The sequence below is a fragment of the Sinocyclocheilus anshuiensis genome, unplaced genomic scaffold (genome assembly GCF_001515605.1).
Source record: "Sinocyclocheilus anshuiensis isolate Anshui unplaced genomic scaffold, SAMN03320099.WGS_v1.1 scaffold447, whole genome shotgun sequence".
Classification (NCBI taxonomy): domain Eukaryota; kingdom Metazoa; phylum Chordata; class Actinopteri; order Cypriniformes; family Cyprinidae; genus Sinocyclocheilus; species Sinocyclocheilus anshuiensis.
Window position 1 is genome coordinate 1,381,843 of NW_015552615.1, and position 19,664 is coordinate 1,401,506.

The 19,664-nt window shown below is 35.7% G+C and overlaps 1 protein-coding gene and 1 non-coding gene across 2 annotated transcripts; one reads left to right on the forward strand and one right to left on the reverse strand.

The window, feature by feature from the left end:
• Nucleotides 1–1,994: 1,994 nt before the first annotated feature.
• LOC107666154 (1,25-dihydroxyvitamin D(3) 24-hydroxylase, mitochondrial-like) lies at nt 1,995–9,255 on the forward strand. Its single transcript, XM_016457331.1, has 12 exons — nt 1,995–2,339; nt 3,067–3,257; nt 3,345–3,438; nt 3,519–3,612; nt 3,693–3,784; nt 3,948–4,059; nt 5,265–5,410; nt 5,679–5,845; nt 7,594–7,672; nt 8,560–8,757; nt 8,848–8,959; nt 9,076–9,255. Exons 1-11 carry the CDS (start codon nt 2,100–2,102, stop codon nt 8,956–8,958), a joined length of 1,524 nt encoding a protein of 507 aa, XP_016312817.1. The 5' UTR covers nt 1,995–2,099; the 3' UTR covers nt 8,959; nt 9,076–9,255.
• A 6,366-nt stretch (nt 9,256–15,621) lies between these two features.
• On the reverse strand, nt 15,622–15,694 carry trnav-uac (transfer RNA valine (anticodon UAC)). Its single transcript has one exon. It is a non-coding gene; the product is annotated as a tRNA-Val (tRNA).
• Between the last annotated feature and the right edge of the window lie 3,970 nt (nt 15,695–19,664).

Here is a 19,664-nt window from a genome sequence, read left to right on the forward strand (position 1 = left end):
GCATTAGATAACGTCAATCAAATGACTGGTAAATGTTCCGCGTTATGCCAGCTCTGTCTGCAGAAAGACTGCTCGTTTGCAGCGGGCGAGACAGACACTTCAACACGGTGTCATGCATCACAAAAACGAAATTGTTAGCGCGTAATGTTTAACAGTCCCACTATTACCATTTCAAAGCATGGAAACAGCGAAACACCACACTCAATGCTTTCAAAAATAAATATAAATTTACCATTTGATGAATTCTCTCATTTGAGTAGAAAACCGCCCAAATGTGGCTGCTTCAGACTTCAGTGCCAGACTCGTAGTAAAACCAGGCCTCGGCGGGAATGGAGGCGAGAGGATCTGTCAATGAACCAAAATGAAAGAAGCTGAAAGCATATATAACATAAATTGTAAGCACATTCCAAAAAGTTATTTTACACGTAACATTAATCACCTTTTTTCAGGAAATCGAACCGGCATGAGAAACTTTCACTCTTCTCTAACTTAACGTTAACTTACATCTCTCCACCTCACGAACACGAACTTAACACTAAACCTGAAAAAAAAACACGCGCAGTTAGTAATTTCTAAATGTGTTCACCACCAATCATATTTTGAGTAAAATTATCAACAAAAATGTTTTTCCCGTGTACTTTTATAAAGAGAAAAGCAATCCAACTTACCGTCTCTGTCGCTTGAAGAAAAAATGGCGTCGTCGCTTCGCGAGGCAGCAGTCATTGAAGGGCGGAGTCCAGACAATTCGGCGGGTTTTTCATTCCGCACTTTTAGTGTAAAAGTGAAATTACACCATATAACAACACTGAACATGAGTACTGTTTAACACTGTAGATTGTTAATTCAACTCTTTGGGAATTAATAACTTTTAACACTGCAAATACTACACTGCTGATTTTACTGTGTACTTTACAGCCCAGTATAATATATATATATATCCACTGAAATAAATGTATGATTTACTTTGAAACCATTTTTATTCTGAAAATGCTAGTACATTTCACAAATTATTACAAAGAACCAGCAAGCACTGTAACTCAATGACACTGAATTAAATGTGACATTTAGAAAGAAAAGTACTAAAATGTACTCCAATAACCCTTGCATTATTTGCCTTTTTTTTAATTACAGTCTAAATATGCACTTACACTGAAAAATTGGTTGTGAAACAACTTTCACCCAGAAACTGCTAGTATATTTCACAAATAATTGTAAAGAGATGGCAATTAACATTTAATTTTGAATCAGAAAAACATAATCCATCAATACCTTTTACAGTGTGCTCTTATACACATGCAACATTTTAATGTCAAATCTTGACAAAAATGTTACATAACTATCCTGGTACATTTATTAGTCAATACTCTAAAAATGAATGGCCCCATGACATCAAATTCATTAATTAAATACTTAATAACTGTACTTTAATTTGTCACACTGCAGGACCATCTAGATATGCACTTCCTCTTATTCAATTTCTAATCAAAAATCTTGATGCTTATGGACAAACATCCATGTTATCTATCAGCTCTCCTGATATATTTTTACCAATACTGTAAAACCATAATAAATGAATACGTTATCTGCATGCAAAAAACTTTTAGAAGTTTCTTTTCAAAGTTCACTATGAATCAGGTGCTGCACTTGTGCATAACGATGCTTAATGATGATCATATGAGATCTCATGAATGAAATTCGGTGCTGAAATGTTCTCGAGCTCCATCGCGAATGCTGTACAAACAAGCGCGATTGCGATCGCCTTTGGCCACGAGTGCGCACAGGAGATATTGAGCAAATATTTGCGCGTCTTGGCGTCGCGTGGTCTCAGTGTTTACTCAGAGAGAGGAGTTGAGGGCAGCTCAAAGCGAACCGCGTCACCTCCGTTATGTTTATTTGTAAAGCGCGTTTGAGGGCACTTCCTCGGTCTATGTGGGGTCAGGCGGTACTCACCAAAGCGGATCCGTAAATGCAAGGTGGGCTCGACTTCCACACAAGATTCCTAATTGGTCGCCGCGTCCGACCGAGATAAACACGGCCGCGAGTATATATATAGTGGCATTTAAGAGAAACTTCACGAACACTTTTACGCACGCCTCAAGATGAGAGCGCATATTCAGAAAGGTCCTCAGATTCTGGAGCTGCTGAAGAAGAAGTCTATGGGGCTTCAGCACTGCAAGCCCACATCCTCCGTGTGTGTGCTGGACTCGAAGGATGCTGCGGAGAGCGCGCCCTGCGCACACAGTCTCGACTCCATCCCTGGACCAACCAACTGGCCGCTGTTCGGAAGCCTCATCGAGCTGCTCCTGAAAGGAGGTCTAAAAAGACAACATGAGGCGCTGGTATGAACCTCTTATTGTTATCCATTATGAAACAATTATTTTATTTGATATATTTTACAAATATTTTAAACTTATTTATTTTAAAGATTTTAAATTCACCTTCTCATTTCTATTTATTATCTATTGTTTTTAGTCCAATTTAAAAAAAAAACGTTTTTATTTGAATAATTACTTTAAACTTAATTTCATAATTACATTTTATGCATACATTTAATTTTATGCAAAAGTATAGTATACAGTATAAACAGTATACCTTGCTTTCCATTAATAATAACAACAATAATATTAATAGTGATAGTAAATGCATGATTTTATTTCAATTTATTTTCATTTATAGTTTTCTTATTTATATGTACACTATAAATTAACTTTAATTTTTTAGTGAAATTTATTGAAACTTTTTTTCATTTATTTATGGTTACTGGTTATGATTAAAATGTTCTTATTTATATATACACCATAACATAACTTTGATGTTTAGTGAAGTTTACTGTTTTTTTTTTATAATAAATGCATTACTTTTTTGCATTCTTTTCATAACTCATAACTTATTTATTTACTTAATTATTTTAACTTTTAACTTATTTATGCTTATTTGAATCCCACCTTGTCCTAATAATAGTTTAAATAAAAAAACATTATTTATTTATTTATTCATTTATTCATTCCTGTACATTTCTTCAGTTTTAAGGGTGTTTTCTCTGTCCTTCTGTGTTTTTAACCTCAGATCCATTACCATAAGAAGTTTGGGAAGATCTTCCAGATGAAGCTGGGCTCTTTTGAGTCGGTTCACATTGGTGCACCATGTTTATTGGAGGCTCTTTACAGAAAAGAGAGCAACTATCCTCAGAGACTGGAGATCAAACCATGGAAAGCCTACAGAGACATGCGGCATGAGGCTTATGGGCTGCTTATACTGTAAATATCATAATTCATTTACAAATGCATGTGAGATTTAATTGCTTATTTCATAATATTCTAAAATGCAAACAAATGTATTTGCAGGGAAGGAAAGGACTGGCAGCGGGTGCGCAGCGCTTTCCAGCAGAAACTCATGAAACCGACCGAAGTCATGAAACTGGACGGCAAAATCAATGAAGTGAGTTCTGCTTGATATCAAGTATAGTTCACATTCGTGCAAAGACAGTTTGAATGACTGCTCGGTGTCTTTATGGAAAGGTTTCGGCTGATTTGATAAAGAGGATCGGAAGAGCCCAAGTCAACGGGAAGATCGATGATTTGTATTTTGAACTGAACAAGTGGTCCTTTGAAAGTGAGTTTCATGCCATGTCTGCCATACACTGACTTACTATAATGAAATGCATTACATTTCTTTCTCTTTTGGCCTTTTAGCGATTTGCTATGTGCTTTATGACAAACGTTTTGGACTCTTGCAAGACAGCATCAGCAACGAGGCCATGGATTTCATCACTTCAGTAAAGACGGTAAATTGACCATCCTTTTGACCCAATTAATAGTTCAAACAGTGAGTAACACACTCTAAAGTGCATAAGCTTTGTCTACATCTCTTCTGATGCAATGCAATGCAAAGATGCAAAGGGTTTCATAGTTCAAAAACAAATCCACATGGTGTTTTCTCACTTTTAGATGATGAGCACCTTTGGATTAATGATGGTGACTCCCGTGGAGCTCCACAAGACCTTCAATACGAAAACGTGGCAAGATCACACAGCGGCCTGGGACCGTATTTTTAGCACAGGTACTAAAGAGCTCCTTAATCAGTTGACATGTAACCTATAAAGCTTTCATTTCCACTCAGGTGATGACACATTAACTTGCGGCTTTCTGCTCCGACCCGCTATAGCAGATCCATGCACACAGCAAGAGAGAGAGAGAGTGAACCGCAGTAGTAAACGCAGTGACCTAAGTGCATGAGAATCCAGCCAAATATTTGAAGTAGCAGGAGTGGAGGGAGGGAGGGAGGGAGGAATGTTGGCGTGAGGCTGAATTACTCACAGTTTGTTGTGCTGCTGTTGCTCCATTAGCGGCGGCTCACTCGCAGCACCTGTCACACATTCACAAACACTTCACTTTCCCTGCAGCTAAACAGTAGTAGGGCGTTCCACACGTAGGCCTACCATTAAGACAAAAGTGGTAATACCTTAAATGTTTTTGAGTCATGTTATATATGTTTAATATGTTTTTTAAGTTATTGAATAGAATATTTACATTCATGCACAAAGTGCATTCGAAATATGCATATTCCTCTCAGTATTGATTATTAAGAAGAAAAAAATATATATATACAGAAACAAATACAATTATTATTAGAGAAATGTAATTTGCTCAGAACATTGTTGCATAAATCTGTTGCACAATGATGCTTTAAAGTGCTTTGCATAAACAGATATGAACATACATGTTAAGGTTAAAATCACTTATTAGTTAAAGTTGTATTTCAAACCTTTTATCAAAATATTATCTAAATTTATATAGAAATTTTAATGTACATTTTTAAATTGCAAACATTGATAATAATCAGAAATAAGCAGCAAATCAGAATGTTTTCTGAAGGATCATGTGACACTAAAGAGTAATGATGCTGAAAATTCAGATTTGCATCACAGGAATAAATTACATTTTAAAATATATTCAGATAGAAACCAGCTACTTTAAATTGCAATAATATTTCACAATTATTACTATATTTGTACTGTATTTTTGACAAAAAAAAAAACCCCAATGGCAGTGTACCTATATACTGTATATATATAGGTATAGGTATAGGTATATATATATATATCAATTATGCATTTATTGTAAATCTATTTTAACAAATAACATTTTATTTACTTCTAATCATAAAATACAATGTAAGAACATACACACACTCAAACTGTCCTGTTTTTAAAATGTTTAATCAAAAATATCACCAACTAATCAAGCAATCCATCATCTTAACAGCTAAACTCTACATTGATAAGAATCTGAAGAGGCAATCAAACGGCAAAACCGGAAACTTCCTCTGCGACATCTACCACCAGAGCCACCTGACCAAGAAGGAGCTGTACGCCGCCACAACCGAACTCCAGGTCGGAGGAGTGGAGACGGTACGCACTTTCATGACCCCACACAAACCAGCTTGTTTTTCACTTGCTTGTTTTCGAGTCACACGCGAGCGAGCTAAGAAAACAGTTGATTTAACTCGTCTTTGTTCTGCTCTTATCCAGGCTAAGATTGAACAACACACAGCTTAGCTCAATCAAGCACATAAGTCAGAAGAATGAGGCAGAGCAGGCGTAGCGCGCTGTTCAGGGAGGGACGCTGTTCAGCGTGGCCCAACTGACCAAACAAATCCTTCTTGTTTTCCCTTTGCAGACCGCTAATAGCATGTTGTGGGTTATTTTCAACCTCTCACGTAACCCCTGCGCCCAAGCTAAACTTCTGAAGGAGATCCAGGACGTGGTGCCTGCAGGAGAAACGCCGCGAGCCGAGCACATCAAGAACATGCCCTACCTCAAAGCCTGCCTGAAGGAGTCCATGAGGTGGGCAAAATATCCTTCAACATGTGCCTAATGGCTCCTAAAATAGGTTACACTGAAATGATTTGCTGTAGAAACAATTTCCGCTGAAAATATGCTGGTAAATTTCACAATTACAAAGAAACAGCAACTGAAATATTATGTTCTTTCTAAAAGGTTCTTTAGATTATTAAAATGGGGAAAAATGGTTCTTTGAGGAACTGTTCACTGAAAAGTTCTTTGGGGAACCAAAAATGTTTCTTAGACTTTTGAAGATAAAGGTTCTTTATTGGAACATTATTGGTTCCATGAAGAACCTTTAACATCCATGGAACATCACAAGGTCTTTACACTCTTAAAAATAAAGTCTCCAAAATCAGGTTTCGCATCATTGCCATTGAAGAACTATTTTGGGTTTCCAAAATAACCCTTAAGTGAACAGCTCTTAAAAGAACCATTATTTTCTTAGTGTGAAGAACATTTTAATAATCTAAAGAACCTTTTGTGGAATGGAAAGGTTGCATGGATTTTAAAGGATCTTCATGGAACCATCAATGCCAATAAAAAAATTTTAATATTCAATTATACCTTTATATCTTGTACAGTAAAAAGAAAAAGGTTCTTCAGATTATTAAAATGTTCTTCTACACTCTGAAAAATTAAGGTTCCAAAAGAAGGTTTTCACGGAGACATTTTTGGTTCCCCACAGAACCTTTCAGTGAACAATTCTTAAAGGGACCATTTTTTTTAGTCTGAGGAATATTTGAATAATGTTTTCCACTATAAAGAACCTTTAGTGGTTCTATGGATGTTGAAGGTTGTTCATTGAAATGTCAGTGCCAACAAAGAACCTTTAACTATCTATAGTGCAAAAAGGTTCTTCATATTATTAAAATGTTCTTCAAAAATGAGGAAAATTATTCTTTTAAGAACTGTTTACTGAAAAGTTCTTTTGGGAACTCAAAATGGTTCTTACACACTTAAAAAAAAAAAGTTACTATAAAGTTACTATAGCGAAAAAAGTTTTGATTTTTAATGTTTTTCAAATTGATCTTTTAAGAACCGTTAAGTGAAACGTTATTTGGGGAACCAAAAATGGTTCTTACACTGGTTCTTTATTGGCATCAATGATTTCATGAAGAACCTTTAATATCCACAGAAACCTTTCCATTCCAAATTGGTGCAAAATGGTTCTTTAGATTAATAAAATGCTCTTCAAACTAAGAAAAATGGTTCTTTTAATGGTACTTTTCAATTAAATATTCTTTGAGGAACTAAAAAAACGTTCTTCTATGGCATCGCTGCAAAAAACTCTCTTTGGAGCCTTTATTGTATAGTCGTCCCATCACTCTTCTGTTGAATTCTCAGTATCAGCTGTGAAAGGTTATGAGGTGACTCATGATCATCACTAATAGAATGGCAGTAGATTAGGCTGGTCCTTCCCAGATCTAGTCAGCTGACATAATACTCTTGACTGGAATCTGAAAGCACATGGAAGCATGTTTACACCTTATGCCTATACGCTTTCATGTTTCAGGCGACAGTCATGCATTACAGGAAGACACGGACATTAAAGCAGGATAATGCTGAAGCATGTGCTGGGAATGTTGATGGTGTATTTGCGGGATTATCTAGCCTTGACTTGCATTAGCAGCATAATGTGTCTCATACCTTTCATTTTACGCGCTCACGCATGCTAAAAAAAAAAAAAAAAGGAAATTCTCAGAAATTCTCAAAAGCAAGAGGTTCATTGTCTTTTTTTTCCCCCGCAGAGTTTCACCGTCTGTGCCGTTCACCAGCCGTACCTTAGATAAAGACACCGTGCTGGGCGATTATACTCTGTCCAAAGGAGTGAGTATCTCATTATTAGACCTGCTCACTACTGCCCCCTATATGAACTCCAGTGAGAGGCCTGGAAGTCTATTGGCAGCTCCATTCTAAGACAGCATCCTAACCGATACAAGACTGATTTAAAAAGCTATAAACTAGCAGCAAAAAAATGCTCCTCTCATGACAGCACCATAGATTCCAATAGAATTTAACGTTTTGCAATATTAGTAATGTGATACTCTAATACACAAAAATATGTAACAATAGTAAAATATTTAAATAGTCAGTATTTAATTAGACACTGCTTTTTAAAATTATATTTAGATTTTTTTAATGTTATATATAGTAATAAATGTTTAAAATTAATTAGTAATATTAGTTATAATTAACAAATATTTTTAATTAGAGTTCACATATATTTTATGATAAATTTCACATTAATAAAATTAATAATTATATTATATATACATACACTATATGTAATTGTGTAATATATTATCTTAATAATAATAATAATAAATAATTAATACATATATTTTATTATATAAATATATATATATATATTTATAATTATAAATATAATTTTACATATACGTATAAAATATAATTCATTATAACTAAATATAATAATTTGAAATAAATATAAAAATATAATATACAATTATACTTAATATTAAACTATCATTATAATACAAAGTATTATATATTTTATCTTAAATGGCTTACTAAGTTACGCAAAAGTGCCACAAGACAGTAACTAGGTTGTGTCCCCGTCATTGCTTTATCATTTTATCTGTTAAATGTGAAGATGTATAGACATTTTATGCATTGCACATGATTGAATTAATAATAAAAGGGAATTTGAGTGCATTACATTTATTTATCGCTATTTCTCATGATGTTCCCAGACCATCCTGATGATCAACAGTCAGGCTATCGCTTCAAACGAGGAGTATTTTGACAACGGGAAGCAGTTCAGACCAGAGCGCTGGCTTCAGGAGAAAAGCTCCATCAATCCGTTCGCACACATGCCGTTTGGGATCGGAAAGAGGATGTGCATCGGCCGGCGGCTCGCTGAGCTACAGATCCAACTCAGTCTGTGCTGGGTACGATTACTGGACACTAAAGGCTAAAGCAATACTTCTAGGTCTTAATATGAGTAGATTAATGTCATGTGTTCACGCTCTTCATCACAGATACTACGTGACTATGAGATTGTGGCCACAGATCATGAGCCGGTGGATGCGCTGCACGCAGGAACTCTGGTTCCCAGCCGAGAGCTTCCCGTGGCTTTTGTCCGCCGATGAGGTATGAAAATGACTTCAAACATCTCATTCAGACCAGTTAGTAGACGTTTGATGCTCCTGTGTGCATTCTGAGGCTCTACTCTTGTGTTTTGAAACCTGTTTTTTTTGTCTTTGCAGATACTAACCTGAACGGATGACTCCATATAAACGGATCTGACACATTACGAGGCCTTTATACTGCTGCTGACCTATAGAATGTATCAGTCTCACACTTATACCTCAAACTGTTTGTATATTGTGTTATGATACTAGCAAATAATTCCTCTATTTATTTACTTTATTAAAATGACAGCTTAAAATAAATATTTAAGGTTTTTCCATAATTGCTGCTATCTAGTATATTACTATAGTAAAAATATTTTACTAAAATTATTATGTAGAGATGGTTCATTTTCTATGCAATATTATTTAGTACTGAAATCGTTCCATGTACAGTATTATGTAAAATCTTTTTTTTTTTAATACAAAAGGTGTAGAACTGCTGTATATATATATATGTTATATAAAACAGAAATGTAACATTCTATTTATGTACTCAGTAATAAATATGTATAATATGTTTAAAGTTTGTCTGTATGAGTGATGAGAAAACAATGAGTGATTGTTGAAAAGAAAACCATGAGAGTCTAGAAATTCACTGGATATTTTTCATCACTTATGTTCTTAATAAAAGGTTGAAATGAAATTCTGTGGTCTGATATAAATGGAAATTCTTTGCTTTCACTTACATACACACATATATGCCATGCCATCTGGACATTGTAATCATTCCATACTATAGTGAACCATGGTTTCACTGTCTGATAAAATAATCTCAAAAAAAAGGTTTTACATCAGACAAAAATATGAGGAATATAATGACTATTTCTCTGTAGAAATTAAGGCTAAAGTTGATTTTTTTTTTTTTTTTTTTAACTGGATGTTCTATTCAGACATTTTTTGTTGGACAGCTACTGTATCTACTGTACAGTTCAGTGTATAAACTCAATATCTGTATTCATGAAATGTCACATGATACTTCAGATATCATTTTAATATACGGAGTTGCTGCACAAGGAACAATTATTATTATTATCAATCTTGAAAACATTGAAACCATTGAATTTCAATTAAAAGAAAGTTTAAAAAACAGCATTTGTTTGAAATAGAAATATTTTGTAACATTATAAATGTGTTTAAATGTGTCACCTTTGATCAATTTAAAATCCATGTTTAACACATTTTTCTTTCTTTCTTTCTTTCTTTCTTGCTTTTTAACAAGTTTACCTCCTGTAAAGTTTTGAATGGTACTGTAACACAGTTTCCACAAATATGTGAAGCAACACAACTGTTTTCAACACTGATAATAAGAAATGTTTCTAGAATTTTTTTTCTTTTTTTGTTTCTGATGTCAGTGAAGCATCTTATTCTGAAAGGTAAAATATAATAAATACAAATAATATTATTCAATAAAAATTATATTAAAATAATAACATGAATGTGTCTATATATTATTGCTGTTGTTGTTGTTTTGCTCTGTCTGTGTTGACCTGTTCTCGGGGGTTCATGGGGTGGATGGGGGTGTTTGGGTTAATTGGCCACTCTGAGCCTGTCAGCTGATACTGGACTGACACAGATTCAATAATGTCATCATGTTCTGGTATTTCACAAGCTATGAACCTGATGTTTTGACAGAAAGGCACACAAAAACACTGCCAAGTGATATAACAGCAACTACTGTAACTTTAACCCCGGTTTCTCAACGTCCCTTTGCTTTGGCCTGATGCCAGTGTCGTTCACCTCGAGTCGTGTGGGTTTAGAGCAAAAACAAACTCACTACACCAATAGAGCAATGCAATAAAGTCAAATGCCTGATTGCCGCCCGTGTTTATAGTAGTACCACAATTAAAGTCAAGCAGTGACTGAATCATCCAAACCTAATGTTTATTTATTTTTTTTTTTTTTACATGATCTATACTGTAACTGTAATGGAATGGCATTACTGTAATTAAATTGTCATGTTCTTGTCTTATTAGTTTCCTATACGAGTTCTTGTAGGATGTGTTTATCCCATAGTAGAGCTGCTGACGCAAGACTGGATTCCTGCTTGATCAATGCCAAACTCAAACAACACGTTCAACACTGACATTATTCAAATCCTGAGACTGGCATAAATTCTGAGAGGTTTTCCAGTTCACTTATATGACGAAAAAATATATAGAATTCCAATAAAAATACACCGCAGTAATCAACAACTTCTGATACATTTAATAATAATAATAATAATAATAATAATAATAAGATGGATGCAAATATTCATTCAACCCTGTACAGCAAAAAAAAAAAAAAAAAAAGTAAAAATATACAAACATGGGCAAAAAGATAATATTTTAAAATTAATTTTTAACATTTTTAAAGATATTTTAAAAATATAAATATATTTTTAAAAGCATTTCAAAATATATTTTGCCCTCAATATATTGAAATGTAAGAAAATACATTCACATATGTAATATTTATAGAAAAATCTTATTAATTCATGAATAATAATGAATAATAATAATTTAATTAATTATTAAATAATTTTAAATCTAGTTTTGATCTAAATGTAGGTTATAGTAGAACTGGAAATTTCAGATTGCATTTTCCTGCCCTTGAAATATATTTTGAAATATAATTTGGTATATGAAGGTTGAAACTAACTAACTAACTAACTAACTAACTAACTAAATAAATAATATATCAAAATATCCTGAAAATAGATAAATGTGATAAATGATAAATGTGAGTATAATCTCTATATGGGCTGGCTATCACTACATCTAGTAGTACGAGAAGTGTTCAGAACCATTGTACAATATATTTGGTTTATTCTAATATGCGGTGAATTCAGATAAATCTTTCTACTTTCAATGTCAAAAATCGCCCTTTGCCTTGAATTCAGCACTAATCCTAGTGAAATTGAGCAATACCTGTAATACTTTCAATTACTTTCTGACATGTGAAAGCATGATCATTTGGGAGACTGTAAAATATGAATACCGTGGCTTTAAAACTGATTTTTCTGATGTGACATGGACTAGACGTACTTGTGATGCAACAGAATGCCACTCTTTGAGGAACAAAATATTAAAGTGTAAAAGGAAAATCGCATATGTTGTTTTAAAACTGCTGTGATGTAGTTGCAATATTTCACAAAATGATGTGCAAAAAAAACATATTCAAGTACTCTTAAAAATAAAGGTGCTTCACGATGCCATAGAAGAACCTTTTTTGTCTAAATGGTTCCATAAAGAACCTTTAACATCTGAAGAACCTTTCTGTTTTACAACAGGTTCTTTGTGGCGAAAGAAGGTGCTTCAGATTATAAAAGGGTAAGAAAGAGATGGTTCTTTAAAGAACTTTGACTGAATGCTTCTTTGTGGAACCAAAAATGGTTCTTCTATGGCATCGCTTGAAGAACCTTTTGAAGCACCTTTATTTTTAAGAGTGTATAGGAAACCACTAAATGCACTACAGTGCATTAAATTCATTATTCGTCAACTTTCACAGGGACCAAACGATCTAACATGCAATTTGGATAGAAAATATCCCTCTTATCCACACGAGGTCTTTTTAGCTAATGGGGCAGCAATGGATATTTTAAGGTTGATGCCGCCCTCGAGTGTCTGTTTAGAAGTAGTACAACAGTAGAGTGTTTATTATAGGAGCATTATTACTTTTATGAAAGCACACTTTACCCTAATTTATTATTAATTATTACTATACTGAACAGTCTTCAGTGTCACATGATCCTTCAGAAAACATTCTGATATGCTGATTTGCTCCTCAGTTATTATTAATGCTCAGTTATTAATAACAGTTCTTATTATAAATGTTGAAAACAGTGTCTTGCTGCTTAATATTTTTGTGGAAATGGTTTTTAAAATATATTCTAATATCGACATATTAGAATGATTTCTGAAAGATCATGTGACACTGAAGACATATAAATGCAGTCTTGGTGCGCATAAGAAAAAAATATTTCAAAAACACTAAAAGTAGTTTTAATTATTCCAAACTTTTAATTTTCATTTGGGCTGTGCAATAAAATGTATTAAAATAAAAAACTGGGAAAAAAATTAAATAACTGAAATAAGGAAATTTAGATATGTATTGCAAGCGAGAAATAAAAAAGGAATCAAATGGAAAAGTGACAAATCTTTAATCACGTTTAATTACATTTATGCATTATAAAACAGTGCTATAAAATGTCTATAAAAAGTGCAGTATAACCATGCAGCTATGATTATGAAAGAAAAACAGTACATCCATCAAAACTATAAAACTTCTAGGATTTAAGCCTTTAGATGAGAAGCTAAGGATCAAATGTTCTTCTCCATGGTCAGAAATGTGGCTCTAGTCATCCAGATCATCCACTTGGGAGATTCAGACTGAGTATGCACCAGGACGAGTTTAAAACCCAGCCTAAAGTACAACACCAGGGCCGCTTTCTGTGCAGAAGTGGTGGACAGTTCGATCTTTGAGAAGTGGCATTCCCTACAGAAGTCCTCAGCAGTTTTGGCCAACCGTAAACACCAGGCCGATCCAGGCTCCTCCAGACACCAGGGACAGATCGACTGACTGTCCAGCCATCACATAAGCGCCGATGTAAAAGAACAGGCTTACAGCGATGTGCAGAGGTCAGGTCATGGCGTACATGAACGCAGGATTGATGTGCTCCATCATTCCTTTCCGGAAAACTGTTTCCACAGCCTCCCGGTCAGAGGGCTGATACCGCCGGATCACAAAGTGCACTGTTGGATTGTGAAGAGGAACAAATATAGAAAGGAATAGGAAGAAATCATCAGAATACGGAAAAGACTTTTTAAAAATGCATTGTATCTTAAATGTATGTATGTTGAGATGTAGATATACACACAAACATATACAGGGTATAATATGAAAATATAGCATTTTATATACTATGTATAGGCACATAAAATATTAAAAAATGTAATGTTACTTATAGGGTAGAGTGTGGGAAAACTTTTTTCTGTGAAACAAAAGTTAAATGTGTTCAGAAAAGTTATCATAGTTTAGTGACAATGACATAAATTATGTTGAAGGATGCCCCCCTGTCTGACAAAGCAATTTGCTTTAAACATTAACAGCAAAATCAGAGTACAGGCCGTTTTAGCTTAAAATGAAAAAGAGTATAATCAATAATTATGAATTACAAAATTATAATAGCCTATTTGAAACATTTTGTTGCCTGATGCTATCTTGAGGTAATTTTTAAATACAAAATCCAAATATTTTTCTTTATTAACCAACTAGTTAGAATATATCGTGCCTCCATCACGATATGATTGGATATAACTGGTTATGTTCGGCTGTGATTGGTTCGTGTGTTAGTGCGCGTTCAGCGTTCGCGAATCAGTCTGAATGAACAATAATGGTGTTAATAGGGAGACTAATTTAAAAAAGTAAGCAACTCACACACTTAGATATAACCACGTTGTTACATGAAAATAAAACTTGAAATCGGCTGAAAACACGATCAGTGGGAGTTTTTAGTGAGTAATCAGCTTTGTGAAATTTAAAGTAAATCTCCGTGTCTGTGACCAATATTTACCCAGCTTTGATGACTGATGAACCAAAAAAATTTAAAATAGTTAAAAGTTCATTAATAAAAAGAATAGCTGAACATAAGTTCACAAATAAAATATATTGTTTAAATTGTTACTGCCTTGAGTTATTTTGGAATAAATGTAATGCTTAAAACACTAACTTGATGAGATTCATACATAGCTTTAATAAATAGAATATTCATTACATTGTTAATGTAAAATATAAAATAGAATTGTTTTTTTTCTGATAGTGTAAGTAATGTTTATTTAACCAAGAAAATGTGACTGGGACATGAATTTACATGTCATTTAATAATAATAAAAATAAAAACTATAGTTTTCCACCAAAATAAAAGATCAACTGGTTTCAGTCAAAAAAGGCCAAGGGTTTCTCTTGAAAATTTTAACAATACATCCATGCACGAACACTGCAAACTAAAGTTTAAGATTATTTTCATGTGTTTTATACAGTATGTTTCCAAAATAAAATTGTTGTTTTACAATATTGAGCATGTGGTAGTTTTTTTGAAGTTGATTGTAAAGCCATTGCTGCCAGTCATTTGGTTTTTAACCTTTATGTATGTACAGTGTTGATCAAAATGCAAACTAGGTTCTAACTGAACGTACAGTTGTGTATTCGCCCATGTTGAAAGGTACGACGTTGAAACGTCGCATTATCAATGCTGTTTCAATTTGCAAAATCAACACCTAATTCAACGTTAATCTAACGTCTACAGAACAACCATAAGTGAAAGTGACGTGACATGCGGCCAAGTATGGTGACCCATACTCGGAATTAGTGCTCTGCATTTATCCCATCCAAAGCGCACACACACAGCAGTGAACACACACCCGGAGCAGTGGGCAGCCATTTATGCTGCGGCGCCCGGGGAGCAGTTGGGGGTTCGGTGCCTTGCTCAAGGGCACCTCAGTCGTGGTGTTGAAGGTGGGAGAGAGCGCTGTACATTCACTCCCCCCACCTACAATCCCTGCCAGTACGAGACTCGAACCCGCAACCTTTGGGTTACGAGTCCGACTCTCTAACCATTAGGCCACGACTTCCCCAAAACCATGGTTCCACTGGGGCTTGAACCCAGGACCTTCTGCGTGTAAAGCAGATGTGATAACCGCTACACTATGGAACCATCCATAACAATTCACCCATGCAAGAGTGGTAAGAGTGAAACAACGTCACAACATCAATGTTGATCCAATTTGCAAAATCGAAACATAATCCAACATTGATTCACCGGTGAATCAGCATTGAAATGCCGGCTGGAGTGTTTCTCACACAGCATTTCTTCTGATGTGACAACACAAATCTAAATGACAAACTCATGTTTTTTTGTCATTAAGCTTTATAGCAATGTATCACTTAAAGTGGACTTGAAATATAATCTGATGGGATTAATTTAAATGAAATACAAAATGCTTTCTTAAGGAAAACGTGACAAGTCGCATGACTTTTAAAAACTTATAACAACTCAATATTTAACAAAAAAACGTTTATATGCACAACTTTTGTTTTTCATGATTTTATGGTGTGTGATTTTATAATCATTTATATTTCATATGGGTCAAAGATGAAAAGGGTGTTTCCAGTATTAAAAAAATAAAATAAAAAAAATAGTGTAATACAGATTATTTTCCCCCATGCATTAGAATGTGTCCCGTTTAACTTTATTTTTTTCCTGAACAAAACATAACTATCATGCATTTTTTACCATGATTTAAAGACACCCACTACAATGTCATTCAGCATAACTATTTATATACCAACAGATCTTGTTAGGCATATTATAAACATGGATCATTTGATAACATTAAAAGACTATATTTAAGCATCACAGTGCAGCCCTCAAATACAAATTAACTTTAAATCTTTATATTGTTTGCTAATGTCACGGAATGCCTCAGGAAAACAAAATAGCAGACCCAAGTGCAGCTTTAAGTCACACAAAAAAAACAAACAAAAAAAACAATTCAAAACAGAGCAAAACCTCTGGCTAGAGGAAATCCACCAAACGGAAACCATAAACACAAAGAAACAGGGGAAACAGAAAACACAATGTAACTGGTCCAATACTGCAGCAACCAAGGATAAAGTGAGCATGGTATAAATAACAGTGAGCTAATAGGTAAATGATAAACAGCTGGAGGTAATGAAAGAATAATAAAGACCAGGGCGGAGCCGGAGGGACAGACCAGCGAGACTCCGGCCAAACAGGAACCCCGGCGGGCGACCAGAGTGGAGCCAGGAGCTTGGCAGGCAGCAAAGGCAGAGCTGACAACCACCTCAGTGGAGCTGACAAGGCAGATGAACCCCCTAACGGCTCAGGCAGGACTGCAAAGAGGAGCACAGAGAGTTTAGTAACAGCCTTGATGGCTGTAACAGGACAGGCAGACAGTTCAGCAACGGTCCCCTTGACCGTAACTTTACCTTGACCCAGAGGGGAGCTGAAGCGGACGCCGCCTCGGGAGGTTCTGCAGCAGAAACCATCACCTCGGGAGGAACTAGAGCAGACTCAGTAGTGGACTCTTGGACTGGAACAAGCTCAGGAGTGAACTCGTAGACTGGAGCAGGCTCATAGACTGAAGAGAACTCTGGAATGAACTCGTGGACTTGAGTGGGCTCTGGAGCAGACTCTGCTCCCGGACTGCAGCAGGCTCTGAAGTGGATTCTGAGGGCTCCCGGACTGGAGCGGACTCTGGAGCGGACCTTGAGGGCTCCCGGACTGGAGCGGGCTCTTGAGTGGACTCTGAATGCTCCCATGCACGCAGAACAGCCCAGAGGCCAAAAGCAAAGACGGCCTTCTTGATTATGGCGGCAGCAGTGACACTGGGCGGCTCTGTGGCGACCTCTGAGACCACCAGAGTCAGGTCCTCCAGGACCACCGGAGTAGGATCCTCCAGGACCACCAGACTGGGAACCACTGGAGTCAAGTCCTCCAGGACCACCGGACTAGGAACCACCGGAGTCGGGTCCTCCAGGACCACCGGACTAGGAACCAGGTCGGGTCTTTGGTCCTCCAGGACCACCAGACTGGGAACCACTGGAGTCAAGTCCTCCAGGACCACCGGACTAGGAACCACCGGAGTCGGGTCCTCCAGGACCACCGGACTAGGAACCAGGTCGGGTCTTTGCTGCCCTCCTTCTCGACCTTGAATTCTGACCGAACTGTATAGTTCAGTTGAGAAAAGGTATCCTCGGCCAAGTGTATGCCTAATATGTCCAGAACTTCCTGGCCAGACTTCCATTTTATATAACGTATATTTCTTGGCTTGTGTAACACACGTGTATAATTCTCATTGGATACACCACTGCACCAGCCCTTACGATGTGACTATACAATCTGTTGAAGTAATAATAAACTTTGAAGAAGTTTGTGAACACACAGTTGGCTTCACGTTCATAACTCTTTCCATGGGCCCATGTCTACATGAATGATAAGGAACTGAGAGTGTTGAGAGTGTTGGCTTGTGTACCACACGTGTATAATTCTCATTGGATACACCACTGCACCAGCCCTTACGATGTGACTATACAATCTGTTGAAGTAATAATAAACTTTGAAGAAGTTTGTGAACACACAGTTGGCTTCACGTTCATAACTCTTTCCATGGGCCCATGTCTACATGAATGATAAGGAACTGAGAGTGTTGAGAGTGGCTATCAACTGGCCATCCATTTCAAACAGTGAGCTTGACCAGTAAAGTTAATCACAATTATTCACAAAATCTATTTATCTTACCAAAAATCTCACAATAAAAGTGTTTTTGGCATTTCACTGAATGACGTGTTTTTGTAACCTATGTTACCACACCATGAAAAGATGGAATTATCGAATATTTAAAGGGGTCCTATTTCAGTATTTCAGAAGGCGGGCCTTCATCTGATACAGGAACTATTCGAGCCGTTCATGCCAGACTGGGGAGAGAGGTGTTGTAATAATGTAAAATATGTGAAAAATAATGTGTTTTTTGAACAACCTAGTATGAGAGCCTGTTCTAGTACACCCCCAAAACAAAATCAAGACTTTGTAAAAGAGCATAATAGGACCCCTTTAAGAGCAATAATCTCACTTTTCTTGCAGCACATGGTCTTTAGGGTGCCATCTGATGGTGTCACACACTGTTAAATGACTGTCAGCTTTTTATATGATTTCAGAATGGCATCTTGTTCTTGTTACACTGAATGACCTCTGATAAACTGCATTTTCGGGACAAAAGTCCCCTGGTTATTTAAATACTTAAAAAAAACAAAAAGACATAGTCCTTTTAATATAATACAGCCAACACTTACTTGAAAATGCCAAGACAACAAATGTATTTTTAACTTGGTATTTTATGTTTATTTAAAGATGTAATGGTAAAATCAAAGTCCGTACCATTACCTACGCTGAATGACAATTTTACACTTTGGAACATTATTTCCCCCATATTTTGACATTTTATTTTCACCAGTTATTTGAAATATGAAAGCAGACTCTTTACTTGTATTTAACATGTCTTTTGATGTATATAAAATTACTTTTGTAAACTTAATTTGATGCGGACACCAAAATGGTGACGTCTCGTCTTTGACCCATATATCGTTCCCCAAATCCGTAAAGAACAACATGAGACCATCATGCAGGCGAGTAAGTTAAATAATCACAGCAACTTCACTTTTGGGTGGAACTGTCTTCAATGGATAAATACATTTAAAATGTTTGCAGGTGTAAGTGCAAGCCTACATAGATAGATAAATAGACAGGTAGATAAAAATGTTAGCTACTTACTGTTTAATTTGGTTATTGTTATTGTTTATTTCTAATAAGTGGTCGGTTCGTGTCTGACAGATCCTGCACTGTCGATCACACGAGGTGTGTTAAAGACACATTATCAGCGGTTTTCATCAGTTCAAAGTTCACAAGGACATGCTCGGATCAGACCGGACATTTTACTCATTTCATCTGGAGTTTACCGTTTCCTAAACATATATAGAAATGTCCTAAACATAGATAAACACGTGTTTGAATATGAGTGAAGAACTTTCAGCTTTCACTCATCTGTTCTTTTGAGGAGGGTCTTCTTCTTCTTCATGTTTTATGGCGGGTGGCATCCAACATAAAG